At 33.6% G+C, this 18,675-nt stretch overlaps 1 protein-coding gene across 1 annotated transcript in view; it reads right to left on the reverse strand.

Moving 5' to 3' along the window:
* LOC147073455 (angiotensin-converting enzyme-like) overlaps window positions 1-8,847 on the reverse strand; it is a 42,128-nt gene extending 33,281 nt beyond the window's left edge. Inside the window, exon 1 of the mRNA XM_085945227.1 lies at window positions 8,773-8,847. Coding sequence (XP_085801353.1) covers window positions 8,773-8,790 — 18 coding nt within the window. The 5' untranslated portion in view covers window positions 8,791-8,847. The remainder of the gene's footprint in view (window positions 1-8,772) is intronic.
* Window positions 8,848-18,675: the final 9,828 nt, after the last annotated feature.

Genomic DNA, 18,675 nt, shown 5'->3' on the forward strand with positions numbered 1-18,675 from the left:
TAGCGCTCAAAATGAAAAATATTACGAACCGGAGCGCTCGACAATTTTTCGGAACTATTTATCTAAATTGATGTATATTTTATAAACATAAGTTTGTTAGATCTTTTGTTATTTGACCTACCAAGCTGAGCTGGTAAAATTATATTTTCCTTAAAGCAGAATGATAATCTCAGGAATTTCACTGAACTGAAGCTGAGCTCCAGTACGCTCGAGTCATTTTGAGCTCTGGTTTGATATTAATTTCAAACTTTCATCTCACTCAGTCAGGTTCTTATTTAATTTTTAGGTTCTTATTACCAAAAAATGTTGTTTAGAGAGTTGATTTAATTAAAGGATGCGTGTAACTATGTACCTAGATACTGACCAAAAGAAGCCGTCCAACACCCAAATGTTATAAAACTACTACAGTCAGAAACTCAAAACGCGTTTGAATGATACTATATTATGATAAAGACTACCTACGTATGTATCTTTTATGTATGTGGGTTTTCCTCAAAATCATGACGATGCGCGAAAATAATCACATAGCTCTACAATATGTTGGCAGAAAATATTATAGCACCTTCACTCGAATGCAACTTGTTACAGTTAGTTCACAAAAAAGTTGAAAATTAAACTTTTCGATATGTTTCCAAACATATAACCAAATTTATGTATATATATACAAATCAGTGTATTAGATTTATATACTTGCTAAGCTTAAACGGTCAAATGAAAAAACAGTCTTTAAACTTTGTGCCATGCATAATTAGGCTATATAATAATATATAACAGCGCCACCAATAAAAATCGGTGTTTAAGACAAGTAATGTTTTACTACGGTTCTGACAAGTTTCGTATAAAAAGTATCTACATACGTGAATTTAATTACGGGGATATTTCGAACCTGAGCTGCGTTCCGGTGCGCTCCTGTCCATTTCGAGCCCTGTTAATACTGAATCTTTGACAGATACTATACCACGTAGTTTAAAATAAATCATTTATACCTGCAATTAAGCATTATTGTTTTTATTCTGTGAGTGAAACAATGAGTATTGTGTTATTAACTACGATCATTGTTTTGCAGAATACCTTTGCCAATCTCCATAAACACAAAATAGGTAGGTACTCATAAAATATTATTGTTGGGATGCATTTTTTATTGAATCAATTATTTAATTAGATGTCAAAATCACTTCGGTCACGACCAGTGTTGCCAAAATATTCACAAAAATATGCCAGATAGAGTAAGGAAATAAGATAAATGGGAGATAGTTCTATAAGTGTCTAGAAAAATATAATTTTGAATATTGTTTTGCAAGAAAAGACATTTTGAAGGATAATTAAGCGTTTTGTAAGTAATAATCAAAAAATAATCAGCTGCGTAACTTGGTCATCGATTAAATATCGCATGTTACCAAGGCCTGAACAAAAACGATGCATGAGTGCGAGCTGCGACACGCGCTAGAGTAAGATAAAAGGTCTACATTTGTGTGAGTTAGTTTCCAAAAGTATCGCCGGCAAATCGTGGTGAATCGCTTCACGTAGAATCGATAACCTGCGAGCTCGTGTTGCTAAAATTGCTATTTTTTGTGTTAAACATAAAGTCAGTGGTAAATATTTTTAGTTAATTAAGTAGGAAAGATGGTTCTGTGTGTTGTATTAAAATATGGTAGCCGTACTGATAAGCAAGAAGATGGTATTACGTTTCATAGGTAAGTTGATACATGTTCGTGATAATTTATTTGTATATTATTATATATTTTAATATCAGTGACCTAGTGTTTCTTTAAAATAACTTAAATTATGGATATCTTTACCTAATGGTTGCATTTTGACCGCCTAATAATACTATATAACGTAAAAAAATAGAAAATTATATTTTAATTCTGAGCGTCTGTTGCGAGCACTTTGGGCGAGCACTAGCGAAATGGTCTATGGTCTCGAACATTTGTAGACGAATGCGTTCGCTCGCCCACAAACCAAACACACGGCACGCAGTTTCATTTAGCAATGCAACGGGTGGCGTCTAGATGTATCTATAGTCTATGCATGTTACATTTTTAGTTTAATGTTATTATAAGATAGGCTCGAGAGGACAGCATGTTGATTTCCAGGCAAATTGTTATATTATTCTCGCTTTTTTGTGAGAAATTACAAGCTGTTTGCGGTGTCAAAAAACGCTAGATTTACGCCAGATAAATATTTTTCAAGTTAGATATATATCAAAAATGCTATATCTAGCAAGAAAAAGGTTAGTTGGCAACGATGGTGACGATCCTCTGTCATTCCGTCCCAATTAAGAGCTCAGACTACAGAACCAATTAATGAATATAATTCGGGTTACACTACAAGTACAACAATTTACAAGACATAAGTTTTTGAATATGTGAGTGTCGTACGAAAATTGACCACGCATTATAGACGTGCAATAGTGTGTTTTGCAACCTTCAAACACATCAATATTGATGAGCGTCGGTGCACAAACCGAGAGCAGTTGTCAGAACCCAGGACAAGCATATTCTTGATACGCGTTTAAGTTTATCCCATATTCTTCCACGCTCGAGATCAGTTGCCTGTTACTCCACACCCGTTAGGTATTTCAGTTCCTATTATTTTTGAGTTCCCTGGCTCAGACACACTACATTGTAGTACAGATACAAAAATCCGATTGTAACGCGGCGTGTTCGCAGGTGACGGTGCATCGATTACGCGCCCCATACACGTCAAATAGATTTACAGCGAACCACTTCACTGTCGGTTTTTTGACGAACATAAGAATATACGACGAGAAGCGCATGTAGGCACCTCATGGCCCCTGCATCCTGAAGCGGGCCCCCAGGCTAGGATCTTTGGCGGGCCCCCGTACCTATCGCTAAAGATAAAGGTAGTGCGACGCTCTACATTAGCGTTTTCCAAATAGTGTACGCGGTAAAATTAATGTGTGCTTTTAGTGTTTTTTGTATATTTTAATATATCCATTTGAATCATGGTGTTGTCGAGTATCGATACGTAATTAAAAATTGTATCGTACAACCACACAATTTTAAATAATGACACCAATGCAGATAAATAGCTCCACAGGCGACTTTTTTACTGTTAAAGATAATTTGTGATGTGTGTTTATATCACTTATCTGGTCGACTCGACACGCCGGGCCCTTCCTGAGCCCGGGCCCCCAGGCTAGAGCCCTGTCAGCCCCCCCTTTGTGGGGGCCATGAGGTACCTACATAGCGTGCTCGTGGGAAAAAATGCTGCGTTTCTGTCGCGATGTGTGCGACACCACCCTTCATCTTGTAGGTAAGTGATCGACCAGATATTTGTTTGATTTTCGGCTCCTGGAATGTCAGTTACGTTGCCACGAATGACACGTTTATCATATTAAATGATTCAGCCAATAATGCGGACCAATTTGATTGACTGTAGAATGTGCTGGCTCCCGTTTAAAGCTTATACCTAGTCATTGCTTCTCCCAATACTCTTTCCATATTTTTGGTCATGCACCAAGTTTCCGATTATCTAATGACAACTTACGGGTCTACGAGTAAAAGTGTCGGTGCAAGGCCTTGACCACATCTTCTCGTAATTATTTAGATTTCTAGAGATTACTCTCCTTGCTAATGGACGATCCCGGGTATTCGAAATTGTTAACCCTCTCAAAAGCTATGTTATTAAAATAACCTAGTAAAAATTATATTCAGCATTTATTACATTTTTGAAGCGCATCTAAATGTGTACTAATGCATGGCCCCACATTCTGATGCGGGCCCCAATGCCAGGATCTTTGGTGGGCCACCTTTCTTATTAGGTCAAGGGTAGTCTGACCCCTACAGCAGCATTTCCCAAATGGTGTTAAAATATACGTAAAATTAAGGGTATTTCGTATATTTTTAGCGATTCTTTGTTTTTAAAAATTGTATCACACCACTACATAATATATTAAAAGGTTAATATTCTAAACACCGCAGGCAACTATTTTTTTACTATTAGAGCAAATTTTTGTTGTGTGTTTATTTCACTTAGCTAGTCAACCCGCCACACCTGCCCACCCTTAAGTCTGGGTCCCAGTTGAGAGCCCTCTAACGTCCCTTTTTGGACGGCATGACTGATCACTGTACCACTGTATCTTTATTATATTTAGAGTGATTTTGCGTAGTGTCACCGCGTAAACCAAGCGTACTGTGTGTTTTCGTTCACTGGGTATTCCCCGCTCAAGTTCCCGGTTTTTAGAAGACTATAAGAGGTGACCCTATAAATATGCGGGGACATTGATCAGTAATTATGATTAATTCTACTGCGGAATTAATTGGTAGTCCGATTGAGGATTATGCCTGATTGTGATGGTTAGGTCGATATTTGTTCTAGATGACGAGTGTTTTGGACCTAAATTTAGTGGTGTCAGTTAGTACTTCTCGTAAAATTAAGTTAATGAATTTATCATGCCTAAAATCTGGTAACTAATCATCGGATTAATCCTACGATAACATAGATTTTATTACTTATTAGATTAATAAAAATAAAATACACATAAAAACATCAATAAGTTTAATTTAATTATTTTTATAGTTTTCATCCTAGTTTTATTATGATGGCTTTATAAACTATTAGCCCGTGACCAATTCACGTCCGGTTACTCATTATCATACGTTGCTAAAATATGTTACGTATTAAAACCAGATTTTTTATATGCATATTCGAAAACGATTAAGCGACCATAACATGTTTAGAATTTCGCATAGGTATTAGGTGGATTTTCTACAGTTTTATTTCCAAATCTGGCGAATGCATTCGTACATACATAATTACATTGTAGTATTTTACCTGCACTATTTTGAAAAAAAATACCGGTAAACAAGCGACGCAACAATTTATAATATATGTTACTATATAAAATAACTAAATTAATCAGGGCTTCGAAACCGAAACCCGAAAAAACCGTTATTTTTGTCGGAATAAAAACCGAAAAAAAAACTATTTTTCCGGTTTGGTACATGTTCAAACACGCACGATGCATAATAAATCGTCCACGATCGTGTAACGCATATCGACATAATTCTCATAATTTATAATATAATATTATTTAAAAAAAAAATATGGGCGTGCAATACAGCATAACCATCGGTTTTAAACCGTAGCGCTTGGCTATCATACAAGTACCATAAAATGTTCTAAGTTATAGTAGCAAATAATTTTTTAATACAAATAAAAAACATTTAAAAATCAATCACTCGGAGTTGTACCGAAAACCGGAAAAACCGTTATTATTTTCGGAACGAAAGCCGGTATCGAACCGATATATTATATTTTTTTACTTGAACCAGAACGAAACCCGAAACGAAAAACAATAATGGTTGGAAGCCCTGAAATTAATCATACATATTTAGAAATAACCTCTGAAATTTTATTCATTCATTTTTAAATTTTCTGTTGAATCATATAAACTTGACTTGACTAGCTTAAACGATTAAAAAAATTTGTACTTGATAGAAATACTGAATAATGAAATGTCATTTCATATTGATTTCCATAGTAACGCACGTATATATTATTTAATAATTTAGTTGCTAGGTCCCCCTAGCAACCAATAATGGTATCGAAATATCTTTTCATACAAAACAGTATTAACTGAAAATGAATTCAATTCTACTTAAAGATGGTGAAAAGTATTTAAAAAATGCATTGGCATCGTGTTCTGATATATTCTAAAAGTTTCAAATGTCTAGCTAGTCGGTAGTAGTTATAAATCAATTGCAAGATTTGTACCGGACAAATAAGAATACGACCTAAGAAAAACGTTGTAAAATACTAAGGTTAGCAACGTTGAATTATACATTTGATATGTATACGATTTTTACAGTAAACGTGGTGGAAATAATAATATTAAACCATTATGGATAATAGCGTTATAACATCGATAGGAAGTACATCCGTTATTTTTCCACCATTTCCCGCGCAATTTGTATATGCCTAAGTGTAGATGACGTTAAAAACAGTTACATAATATAAATCAATGGTATTATTAACTATATTCATATCAATATTTAAAATCTAATAAAACACAATATTGTAATAAATTACCTATGTATACACATACCTGCCGATATTGGTTGCGGTTTGAATCGATAAATAATTAATAACCGCTAATTGATCTCATTTATTATTTAAGTACCTAAACCCGCCGTGTAATAGTAGCTAAAAAGCTCACATCAAAATGCAATTAAAGAATCTCTAACTTCATGGTACGTTTTTTTTTTGTTCTTCGGTTTAATTAATTTTTATGCGTTTTTTAAGTTTCGACGGTAGATTAGCGTACCCATTCTTATTTTTTGCAGTTTGTAAATCTTTTGATACAAATTAATACAATATTATTGAAATAATAATAGTATGGTAGGTACATAATATAATATACTTATTATTATTCTTATAACATCGCGGTAGGGTCGACAGACAGTAGGTAGAGAACATACCTCTAAATCAGTAAATTAATCATGTCTTCGAATCCCATGGCTGGTTCAAGCTCTCGTGTCGTTTTTTTATCAATGTAGACATAAAAGGTTGAACGAATGACTCTTCAATCTGGTGTGGGTCTCATAAACAACATTTGAGATTTTAAATACTATCTAAGTTTTATGAAGAATGGTTATTAGCTATTTTTTTTTAGAATTATTAATAACCATGTCCTTACTTTTTCGTAATATAATATATTATAAAATATTAGCGTATTTTATTTGTACGTATACGTGTTTAGTTTTATCCCATATTCTTCCACACTCGAGATCGGTTGCCTGTTACTCCACACCCGTCTTAGTTCCCATAATTTCTGAGTTCCCTGTCAGGAACCAATCACAATGTAAAAACTACGAATACGCTACCGCACATATTATATGTATCGTCACTCAGTTTCTAACTTGTCGTAAGGGGAAATTACTTTGGCGAATTGTTATCAATTATTAAAAAAATGTTTTTTTTCTTTTTTTTAATCGGATATTTTATTAATTGGTATGCTTTGCTACTGAGAATTATACTCCACTTGAGGTATAAACTCATATCGCACATATTTCGATTTAATCTTCAAACTTTCATGCAGCTCTCGTAGTCCAATGCGCAAGACACTGGCTTTTCATCCGAACGCTCCGGGTTTGATCCGGTGATGTCGTATTACATGTTATAAGATGTTCTCAAAATATGTCAATTCTACTACACTGTACCTACTATTAAAAAAAACTATAAAATCACACCTATATGCGTGTACTTGGGTAACGATATAAAGGTACACCCCATAATAGTATTATTAAATGAACATAGAATAATTTTATTCAGCTGTATAAATTTACAAAATGAATACAAACTTGATATGGACAGAGTTGCCAACCTGTCATTCACAAAACTATGTCAGATCGGGTAAAAAAATAACCTAGATAACTACAGAAAAAATGTCAAGAAACAAGCAATTTAACAAAATAAGTCTTAATAATTATTATTTACATTATTTTTACGAGAACAAAATACATTGAAGAGATCTATTGTTTCACAATTTTATTAATACCCCGTTGGCACGTGCATGGTTATACTGGCTGCAGTACCAACGTATTATCGCGGCCATAACATCACATGTAAACACGTACTATCGTGCAAATTGCAAGATTGCATGCATGGATTAAAAAAGTTCAGAAGCTTCTGAATTTTAACGCGATAGTTGGAGCCTTCATGACGTATGCGCACGCGCAATAGAACGATATTGGCGAACCTGCCGGATGAAATACGAACTATACCACGCAGCGCATTTTGACATTTACAATTTTTTACAACGCGTCTCGCTTACGCTTGAAGAGTGAGATTGGCGAGACGTTTAAATAGTTATTAGTTTGTTTAATCTACATAATATTTGTGCCAGTAAATCCATACACGTGTACTAGGCGCAATAATACAAAATTTGGTCATTACTAAAATGTATGTAAGTAACATATTTTATTTTATTGTTTTTCAAGCAAATCTGATGTAATATTCTAGTCTTTTTAAGCTGTTTGCGATGTTGAAAAACGTTAGATTTAACGTTATACGCCAGATGCGAATTTTTCTAGTATTCCTATTAAAAAATGCTAGATCTGACAAGAAAAACGTTAAGTTGGCAACGCTGGATGCTGAGAACTTACTAAGAGAAAGTACGAAGTAATTTTGATAAGATTGGATTTAATATAAACTTGATTGGTCGATAGGAATATAATAATGGAGCTGATGTTTCCAAAGTATTCCTCCATAATAATAACCAGAAATAAACTGTGCTATTAATTTTATTGTGTATAACTTTAGAATTTAATATGTTTCCGGACGATTTGATGAAGATGATCCCTGCCTGTGCCTTCATCCAACGATTATAATGTTATGTTATGAAACTATGGCGTAAATTGAGTAGATACAATATATTATTATATATATAACGGAAAGAAACGAAACGTATGTATATGTATGTATAATTCTATTGTTTTAAACAAACTTTAAGTCGATTTTATAAATAACTTAATAAAACAACATAAATGAATCTCATATTGTGCCGAACGTTTATAAAATTCCAATCGTATGAAGACACTTAATTTAGCAGGAAAATGAGACAATAATATTATCGAACTCTCAATCGTAAAACAATATAATATTTAAAATAATCACATATGGATATAATATATTTATAAAAGGTATAACTAAGTTTTAAGAATAGATGATTGCATTATTTAAAAAAACTAGTATGATAATATCACGTTAAAACCAAGTAAATAACCTATTTTAATAATTACTTACCTTCATTTTATAAAGCATTCCAACATTATCACTAATTTGCGAACATGCACATTGTAAATTGTGTTTGGTGATACTGACATAAAAAACGGACGCTTGAGTATAGATAGATGTTCGGAGAAAAAAATATAATAAAATTATAAAAAAAAAGTTATAAACAAAAATCCGGTTTTCGAGCAGCTTAGCTTCGTTTGGTGGCTAATGGCTAACTGAGATTTCTATACGCTTTTTTGCGATTTACAATTCAATCAGCGGTGCCCAATCTTTAATCATGTGTTAAGCCGGGAAAATATTGCATTAACAACATTGTTTTTGTACATAAATTAAGAGCATACATAAGCGAAACGGCAAATAATTTTCAACGGTAGGTGGAACGAAATTTCGCAATCGTCGCCAATCGAAGACTGACAGTCGAGGTGTGAGCACGTCAATTTGTTTTGTGATGGCGTCGGAGGAATATATTCTTAAATCGTGTAAAGATGACTAAAAAATGTTCCGCATGTACTTGAAAAAGAAAACATGTCAATGAATATTTATTATTAATTATTACGAATATAATAATAAACATAACATTAAAAGGACGCATGTTGAATTTTTATGACAAATTATATTTCGTTCGGCTCGCGTCATTTGCACAATCCGCGCATGCCTAAGCTGAAGTATAAATAGCCTTAACGGAAACCTGACGATAAATTTTATTTTTGATTGACCGTATACTACGGTATATACCTTATGGTTGCTGCATTATTCATGATTGGATAAAGATAAAAAAAATACACGAATTATGCAAATTTAAAAAAAAAACTCCAAAGCGAAATAAAATAATAATGCGTGACTATTAGTACCCTTCGATATCAAATTAGTAGGTAATTGTTTTTTGAACAAGCTTTTGAATCTATTCGCGCGTGAAAGTTTCTATGTATGACATTTATATTATACTTTGATAATTGACTCGTTGAACTGGGGCCTTATGTTAGAACTTGCGAATTGTAGTCGCCCGGTCGACATGACGTCATATGACATCATTGTGACGTACTACCGGAGTGATAATAGCATTCGAGAAAATAGCGCTACTAAAATAGTGGCGTTATCCATTGTCACCATTCACAAATAGGTGTTTTAGCATAATAATATCTATGGTGAGCCATGTGTGTTGGACGGCTTGCCTCGAGCGTGTATTGGCTGATGCCACAATTACGTCATGTCGTCGGGTGACTTCATATCACTAGTTAGAACATAGGGCTGCTGATCGGGCAAATGTCACCAAGTACTTCCCACTGCCTATGGTCCTCACGATTTAGGAGTGTATAAAATAGGGAATTGCCCTAACTGTCAACTGAATAACGCACAAAGCACAGTACCAACACTATAAATAAACTGACAATTTCTATATTTAAAATATGTACTTAAATAAATTTGATGCCATGGTGTGTGTCAACTCGTGCCCGGAAATCTGTCTGTATGTAGTTGGTCGTATCACACTCAATCGTGAGATGTTGTATCGGAAATAGATGGCTGTATATTATTGAGATGAAATTCATGTCTAAAATAAATCACTTAATATGCGTAGGTACTCAAGGCGATACATCAGTGAAACGGCAAATAATTAATTTTGAACAGTATGTGGAACGAAAATTCCCAGTAGGTACTCGCCAATCGGAGACCGACTGTCGAGGTGACTGCACATCGATTTGTTAAGTGATGGTGACGGTGGTATTAATTCTTAAATCGTGTAAACATGACTCAAAACGTTACCCATTTACTTTAAAAAGAAAACATGTCAATGAATATATTATTATTGTTACTAATAGAACAATAAACAGAACATTAAATGGACGCATGTTGGATTTATATGAAAAATTATGTTTCGTTCGGCATGCGTCATTTTCACCCGCGACCTGCAATCCGCGCATCGCCTAGCTACGATCTTTTTAGACCATGCCTCAACTGAGGTATAGTCTTAATAAAAACCACCGAAATACAAGAGAAAGACAAAAAATAGGTAGGTATGTGAATCAGAAATACTATCATAATTTATATAAAATTCTGGTTAGTGCTTGTCAAACATCTGATAATGCAGAGTTATTATCAGATATTTGATACCAATCAATAGATATCAAATGTTTAAAATTGGAACATTAATATTTGCAATGTTCTACGAACAACGCGTAATTTGACTGATATCAATGCTATACGGCCATCTCTTTCTGGTAAGACAGCTCATGGTAATATGTGCTACAGAAAAATATAATATGTACAATTTACATATTCCGTATCAACTATCTCTAGACAGCGGAGAGGCGTTGAATCGTCAAGACTTGACTATGACTATGAATAGCATCATCTTCGTTCCATTTACAGAAGGTCGCGACCTTCTACAACGAGGAAAAACTACTACAGATGAACCCATGTAAAGTGTAGATTATGTAATAAAATGCGACCCACACTTTGTAACCATCACATAATAATATCCAGCGTAACCTTGCAAATTATTTTATTATGTATGGCTTATCACGACACAGACGTGTGCTGTATGAGCTTAACAACACCAATTTTTTCGTGTAATGAAGCACAGTCTTTACTTTATTACACATTGTTGCCCTTCGTCGTTAAAATTTCCAGTAATAACATTTTATACGGTCGGATTTTCATAAAACACTTTGGGAAGTTTAGAATATTCGCTTGTTACTTGTGTAAGTAGGACATAAAAATCTTAAGGCATACATACCTAAATGACATCTAGTAGTTTATTCAAATGAAGTACGTACCTGTAAGTACTTATTTAAAAACCTGTAATCAACACTACATACTCTGTACATAGTTGTATTGAAAATAATACGCATAATTTTAATATTGTTTTTAGTAACGCAGATAGGCATTGACATGTAGGTAACTGAAATATACAAAACGTGGGGTCAACTGGGCGCCACGCAATCGAATGAAATTCGAAAATAAATAGACGCTCGTCAATTATAGGTAGGTACTGTTAAAATGTATATTTAATATTATTATTTATATTCAAATTATTCGTTATGTTATTATTATTTAATACTTGGTAAGAATTTAATTATACACACGTAAATAATGATTTACTTGGGTATATTATTATGTTTAAGTTCTAACGAGAAGTGAGTTCTTTTATTTTACAACGTTTTTCTTAGCTCGTATTCTCATTTGTCCGGTACAAATCTTGCAATCGATTTTTAACTAACTTCCCGACTAGCTAGACATTTGAAACTTTTAGAATATATCAGAACACGATGCCGATGCATTTTTTTAAATACGTTTAGCCATCTTTAAGTAGAATTGAATTCATTTTCAGTTAATTCTGTTTTGTATGAAAAGTTATATCGACACCATTATCGGTTGCTAGGGGTCTGGGGTCTTTGCAACTGAATTATTAATATATATGTGCGTTACTATGGAAATCAATATGACATGTCGAGTACAATTTTTTTTGATCGTTTAAGCTAGTCAAGTCAAGTTTATATGGTTCAACAGAATTTAAAAACGTTGTACCTATATAAAAAGTTCTTTTTATCTTGTAATTATTTATATAAAGCCTCGGGCATGATAATTCTCAATCCGCTATAAAAACATTATGTTAAGAGCAAAATTAAGTAAAACTACTAAGTAGGAAATAGCAACTGTTCAAAATTCCTCGTCTACTTTCTGTATAAAATCGTAACGAACGTTTATTTATTTCAATCGACAGTGCGGCTCCCAATTGTCCTGGTGTCCAGTTGTCCCATTCCCAAAACGTTTGGTAAATAAAATCGCTTTTAATTTAATGTCTAACAACGAAGTTCGCTTCGGCCAGTATTCATCTATGAATCAGGGTCCTGGGTAGGGAATCCAATCCCGGGATCCCGAATCCCGGGATCCCGAGCTATTTTCGATACCTATGAATCCCGGGATTGATAAACATTATCCCGGGATTTCGGGATTGATTTTTTTATCAATTTTTATGGAAAATATAACAGAAAAAATACTTTTAATACAAAATAACTACATTAGAAATAAACTGAGTTTGAATGAAGTTTGATGTGTAGGTTGCCGATTCATTTTATTTTTTCACATAGATTATTAAAAATGAGAAAGATTGGTAAAAAAACAATGCTTCGCACTTTTAACAAAGTAATTCCACCATGATATCATACGTTTTACGGCAGTTTCATATTTGGCTGACTAATTAGATTTATGAAGCGGAAAGGCCATAAGTACGCCATGATTATTTGCTTTACTATTTTAAATCTCGCTGATCTATTCATTATGTCTTTACTATCAGAAATAGCAATCTCATATTAAATTCACATTATTATTTATATTACAATATTATTTACTCCATTAAACTTGTGTATTTCCAAGATTGAACGTATACAATATTAACAATAAATGTCTTAAATATTATAAATTATACTAGATTTATTTTTGACCGATTTTATCAATGTTATTTGTAAATATAAAATTTTTATATTAACTATGGAAAAAAATCCCAATCCCGGGACCAGTCCCGGGATCCCGGGATTGTCAAATTGTAATCCCGAAATCCCGGGATCAGAATTTTGGCTCGGGATTGGATTCCCTAGTCCTGGGTCTATGGCCCCGCAAGAGGAAGCTGACAGGGCTCTAGCCTGTGGTGACGGCTCGACCAGATAAGTTAGATAAACACACATCACAAATTTGCAATAATAGTAAATAAATCGCCTGTAATCGCTTAATTTTTTGAATAGGTTTATATGTGTCGGTGTGGTAATTTTTTTGGATACTGGCTTATAAAACAGATTATATTCCACGTAAGTAATACTATCTCCCGTAATACATGGCGTACAGCAGTGACGTCCCAAGACAAAATGCCGCCCCATTTTTTATACCGTATTTTTATCATCCTTTCATGACACCAATATCTAAGAAATGTGTTTTATGGATACATTACTAACAAGACCTATAACACTAAACCTAATTTAAATGCAATCTCTGCTTCAATAGACAAATATTGCGAGTCCACGGTTTCAGATAGGTACATTTTAAAATACATGTAACAACTTCCAAAACTCGCGAGGGACTGGTAAAAATATTTTGATAAATTTTAAATTAGGTACGTATGCACCTACCTATAATTCAAATGTAATTCGCAAATCTGCGCATGTCATTGTTGATCACCAAGGACGCGACGTCCAAGGGCAACGGAAGTAAACTAGACATCGCGAACCCGGACTGTTTTAACCTTTTATAGTAATTGATACACTTTGTTTCCAAACAGTGAGCTGATTTTTTAATGAAAAGAAATTTCCTTTATTACTAAGTTTAGCTTATACTTATAGTTTAGCTATACCTATACTTAATGATTCTCCTCGATTTGCCGCCCTTCGGGTATCTGCCGCCTCCAAGCGACGCTCAATCTGCCTACCCCCACGGGACGCTACTGGCGTACTGAATAACTGAGAAGATGCCCTTTCAATTCTCGACTACGATGGAATCTAAAATAATAATATAATCTCATTTTAATATGCTACACGTCATAATGAAATAAAGTGCTGTGTTGATACTCACGTGAGTGGCCAATAATCAGAAACCTTCAGTTTTTGTACAATTCAGTAAGCAAAAACAGCAATCAATTCGGTTGTGATTTATTACAAAGCAAACATTGACCGGTGCGCATACTTCGTTCATACACTTTGCGAAGAAATTACGGATTATGTGCGAATTGGCCTTGAGAATTGAAAATATGATTTTTAACATGTGGTCCATAATATCTGGTCTACTAGTTAATATAAAAAGGTCGTGTCAAAGTTGTTTGTGTTAATAAATTTGCTCTGTGACTGATCCGACTCATATTTCACATTTATTTCATCAGGGCTGTCGAAGACATAAATCATAATATATATTTATAATTTTAAATTTTTATTTATAATATATATTATTTAAGTTTTGTGCATCTAATGCCGGGTCCACACTGGCAATAAGTTAATTTGCTGGCAACCTCGTTAGATTTTACGATAATTATTGTAAAATTTCTTAAGCAATTATGGTAAGTATCGTAAAATTTAATGAGGTTGCCAGTGTGGAAATGGCTTAATATCCACTGTGGTTCACGTAGTGGCATGGACCTGGGGTTAGCTAATTCAGGAAGTCAACACCCATGATAGAATTTTTTCCAGTTTTGGTTGCATTATATTCCAAAACTCTTCTGTAAAAATCGTTTCCGAGTTTATAAATGGAAATTTCTCGGTGTACATAGTAAACAAACCTACGAATAAAAAAAGACAAAAAGGAACATACTGATTCATCGCAGTAAAATCTGGTAATCAAATTCGCCATTTTGAAAAGCGACGATTTTGCGTAAACAAATATCACGTGGTCTGTACGTGTGCGGCAAACTTCGAATGTGTTTGTAATTTTGTGCAAAGTGCGAATGTAATGTTTTCAAATAATTGATATGGATTAATTATACCATCGTATTATTTTCTCGAAATCATAAACATACTATAATAGTATTTGAGTATCAACCTATGTTCAATTTGAATTGGGTTATAATAATAATATACCCGTATATATATCAATAGTATGTTTGCTACAAAATCCACCCAAGTTATCAGTACGTACTTGCACAGGTTTGATTAAAAACCATGATGAAATTAACATTTAAAAAATATGAATGCTTAATATTATTTTGACAGCCCTGTTTTCTGATCGGCTTCATCTCGCAGGTGTTCATAAAATAATAATAATTCTCCGCGCGGCAGAAATTATCAGTATAATAATAATATTTCTTGAAATAAAATCTCCGATGATTAGTGATTTTTGCGAAAAGATCGATTTAAATTGACGTAGTTACGACGCCGAGGTCCTTTTTATACTGAATTATATTTGAACGGCGGGCTCTTCAGCGGGCCCTTAAGCCGCTCCCACACGAACGCCATAATTCGCGACGCAATGCAAAGAAGCTACATCGTAACATATTGCTAATTCAAAATTTAAACTTCCATTTCGGTCAAACTTCGTAGATTATTTTTCTTAATCCAGTGGTGCTCAAAATTATTCGTTTCACGGTGCCGTTTATATATAATTTCAAGGCATCGTAAATATTTTTATCTTGGATGGTCAATATTAGAAATTTTCCCTTCATAATGAGAATCGAGACCTTTTTGAGAGCTGACGATGAGAATGACATTCGGATTTTTTTTAGGTTTTCAGAGCAACCAATCGAAAATATATTTATCAAAATCAGATGTACCTACTACCTACATAAGGTTTGCAATTCCAAATGAAAAGACTAACACCGGTATTTCCAATTGAATACCGGTATTCGTCAAATATATGGAAAAAAACAGAAGTATGTATGTATCTTGATGCAGGGTTTTGAATGTGTGAGTGTCCTACGAAAATGAAGCACCCATTATGCACGTGCAATAATGTGTATAATACACCAACATTAAATGAACGTAAATGCATAAACCGAGAGCAGTTTTCAGTATTCGACGTAAAACGTATTCTTGACACGTGTGTAAGTTTAACCCGGATTCTTCCTTACTAGAGTCAGTTACCTGCTATCGCCTTACCCGTTATGTATTTCAGTTCCCATTATTTCTGAGTTCCCTGGTATCTACCAATAAATATATATATAAATCTCTTTAAAATATTAATATTTTACAGCATGTTTTATTACTGGTCTCCAAGGGCGTTGAAGGGCAACGGAAGTAAATAAGACATCGCGTAACCAGACAAAAAATACAGTTACGTATGTGAAATCTTTTACGTTAATTATTAATACACTTTGTTTCCACTTTCAATACCAAATATATCGGTATTATCTGATTTTTAAAACCGGTATTTCGATTTCGAAAAATACTGGGATACCGGTTTTGAAATACCGGTAAGTATTTACAAGTAAGTAAGTAGGTAAGTTGGACTACAAAGCCGTGGGTCCCAGGTTCGAATCCTGGGTCTGGCAAGTACAAAAATTGTTTTTCAATTTGTGTGTGTCAGGGTATGGACCTAATAGGTTGAGCAAGTGGCTGACATCCATTTCTCATAAAAAACAAAATCTGTCAATACAAACCTCCACTCTGTGGAGGCCCATATGATCCTATCAGGATCGGACATGGTCGAAAAAAAAAAAAAAAAAAAAAAAAAAAAGATGTACGTTCATAATAGCTTTTTTTCTGCGTGTTCCATTTTTAAAAATTTCAACGAAAATAAAGTAAGTACGGGATTAGTAACACAGAAATGGCGTTGATTTAGTAAATGGTATATCTACATTTCATTTAAGCATAGATTTTTGTGGGACGTCCCTCTTTTTAAGCATAGTTTGTTCCGCGCGGGACAGTTAAATTCACGATTATTCAACAAAATATAAATAAGACGTTTAGGTTAAGACAAAAGAACGCGATGGATGCACAATTGCACACAATATTTGCAAGGTCATTTAGTTTATTTTAATCATACTAACATCTCATTGCTACACCGAACGAGTATTTTCTCAGATGAATTTAAAATGGTCAAATGCAAGAAACGGATGTTCTATTGAGTTGATAAAATCGGAATTACTTGTTCAATTTAATATGAAATACGTTAAGAATTAGAATTTTACTAATATATCTAGCAGCAGAAAGAAACTATTCAGGAAGTATAAACGTCCTATGTACAAAGGCGAGTGTTGGGGAAAAATATTGTTTAATATTATTATTTTGATAGTTAAAGAGTTTTGTAGTTTGTGTTGTGTCATTTATAATTAATATTATAGAAATAAACATTAGAAATATTGAATGAAGAGTTTTTTAGGATGTCCCGCTTTGTGCTACTGATTTTTTTAAATTCACATGGTAAAAATCCCGATTTGGTAAAACACACATGCTGCAAAACAACGAAAGCCTCAATGGCATATTTTTATATTTTAATTTATCTACTTATATAATTTAAAATAATAGGTATGTTGGAAATGCATTACAATGATAGGTAGGTACTTGCATGTTATTTGTTTGCAGTACAAATGGCAATAAATATTGTGTATCTTTGTATATTATTGAATTATGTATTGTATATGTGGATATATCATTCTGACCAATAATAAATAATATTATACTAATAACATCAATCATAAACGTTATTATGATTATGATCCCAGGGTTATGTGATAGTTACTCTACTGTTTGAACATCAACAAGTGAGTTGTAAAAAATATATGTACCTATATAAGTACTAATTATGTCATATAGGTATGACCAGGTATTACACAACACGCCAATATGAATTTGATTGAATAAAAACAATGATTTATAAACATAATAAATTTCTAAAGATAATTTGGGATAAAGAGGGCAGTTAATAAACTAAGGCTACATTGTAGATCAGTGGTGGCGAACCTATGGCATGCGTGCCACCAGTGGCACGCGAGATAATTTTACATGGCACGCGGTTAAAGAGAAAAAAATACCTGTGATAATTTATTAAATGACAGAATTCTCATTGTGTAAAAAATAGCAGGCAAATACTCTTTAAGAATAAACCTTACTGTAAATATATAATTGCTTAGGTCGGTCATTAGGCTTTATAAGTCATATTATATAACCTAACCTAACCTCATCAGGCGGCAGAGGATGCCACGCCACGAACCACTAATTTTGATTGATTTACAATGCTTGAGACCACTGTAGCGACAGAATGCCTCATCTGATCGGAGTAATTCTGATGTCAATTTGTGCGTAAAGAACCAAAATAAATAATACATTAACAAAAAATAGTTTCATATCTACCCGCAAAAAATGAATACACCAAATAAGAAACAAAAACTTGGTGAAGCTAGTAGTAGTAATTCTGGCAGACAGTTTCAAAATTGGTGGACCTAAATGTAAGGCGTAATTGAAAAAAGTGATAAAGCTTTATGTGTGCTATGTTCTGTGAGTG

Source organism: Rhyacophila brunnea, unplaced genomic scaffold, assembly GCF_057557595.1.
Source record: "Rhyacophila brunnea isolate RB1 unplaced genomic scaffold, BYU_Rbru_1.0 scaffold_18, whole genome shotgun sequence".
Lineage (NCBI taxonomy): Eukaryota > Metazoa > Arthropoda > Insecta > Trichoptera > Rhyacophilidae > Rhyacophila > Rhyacophila brunnea.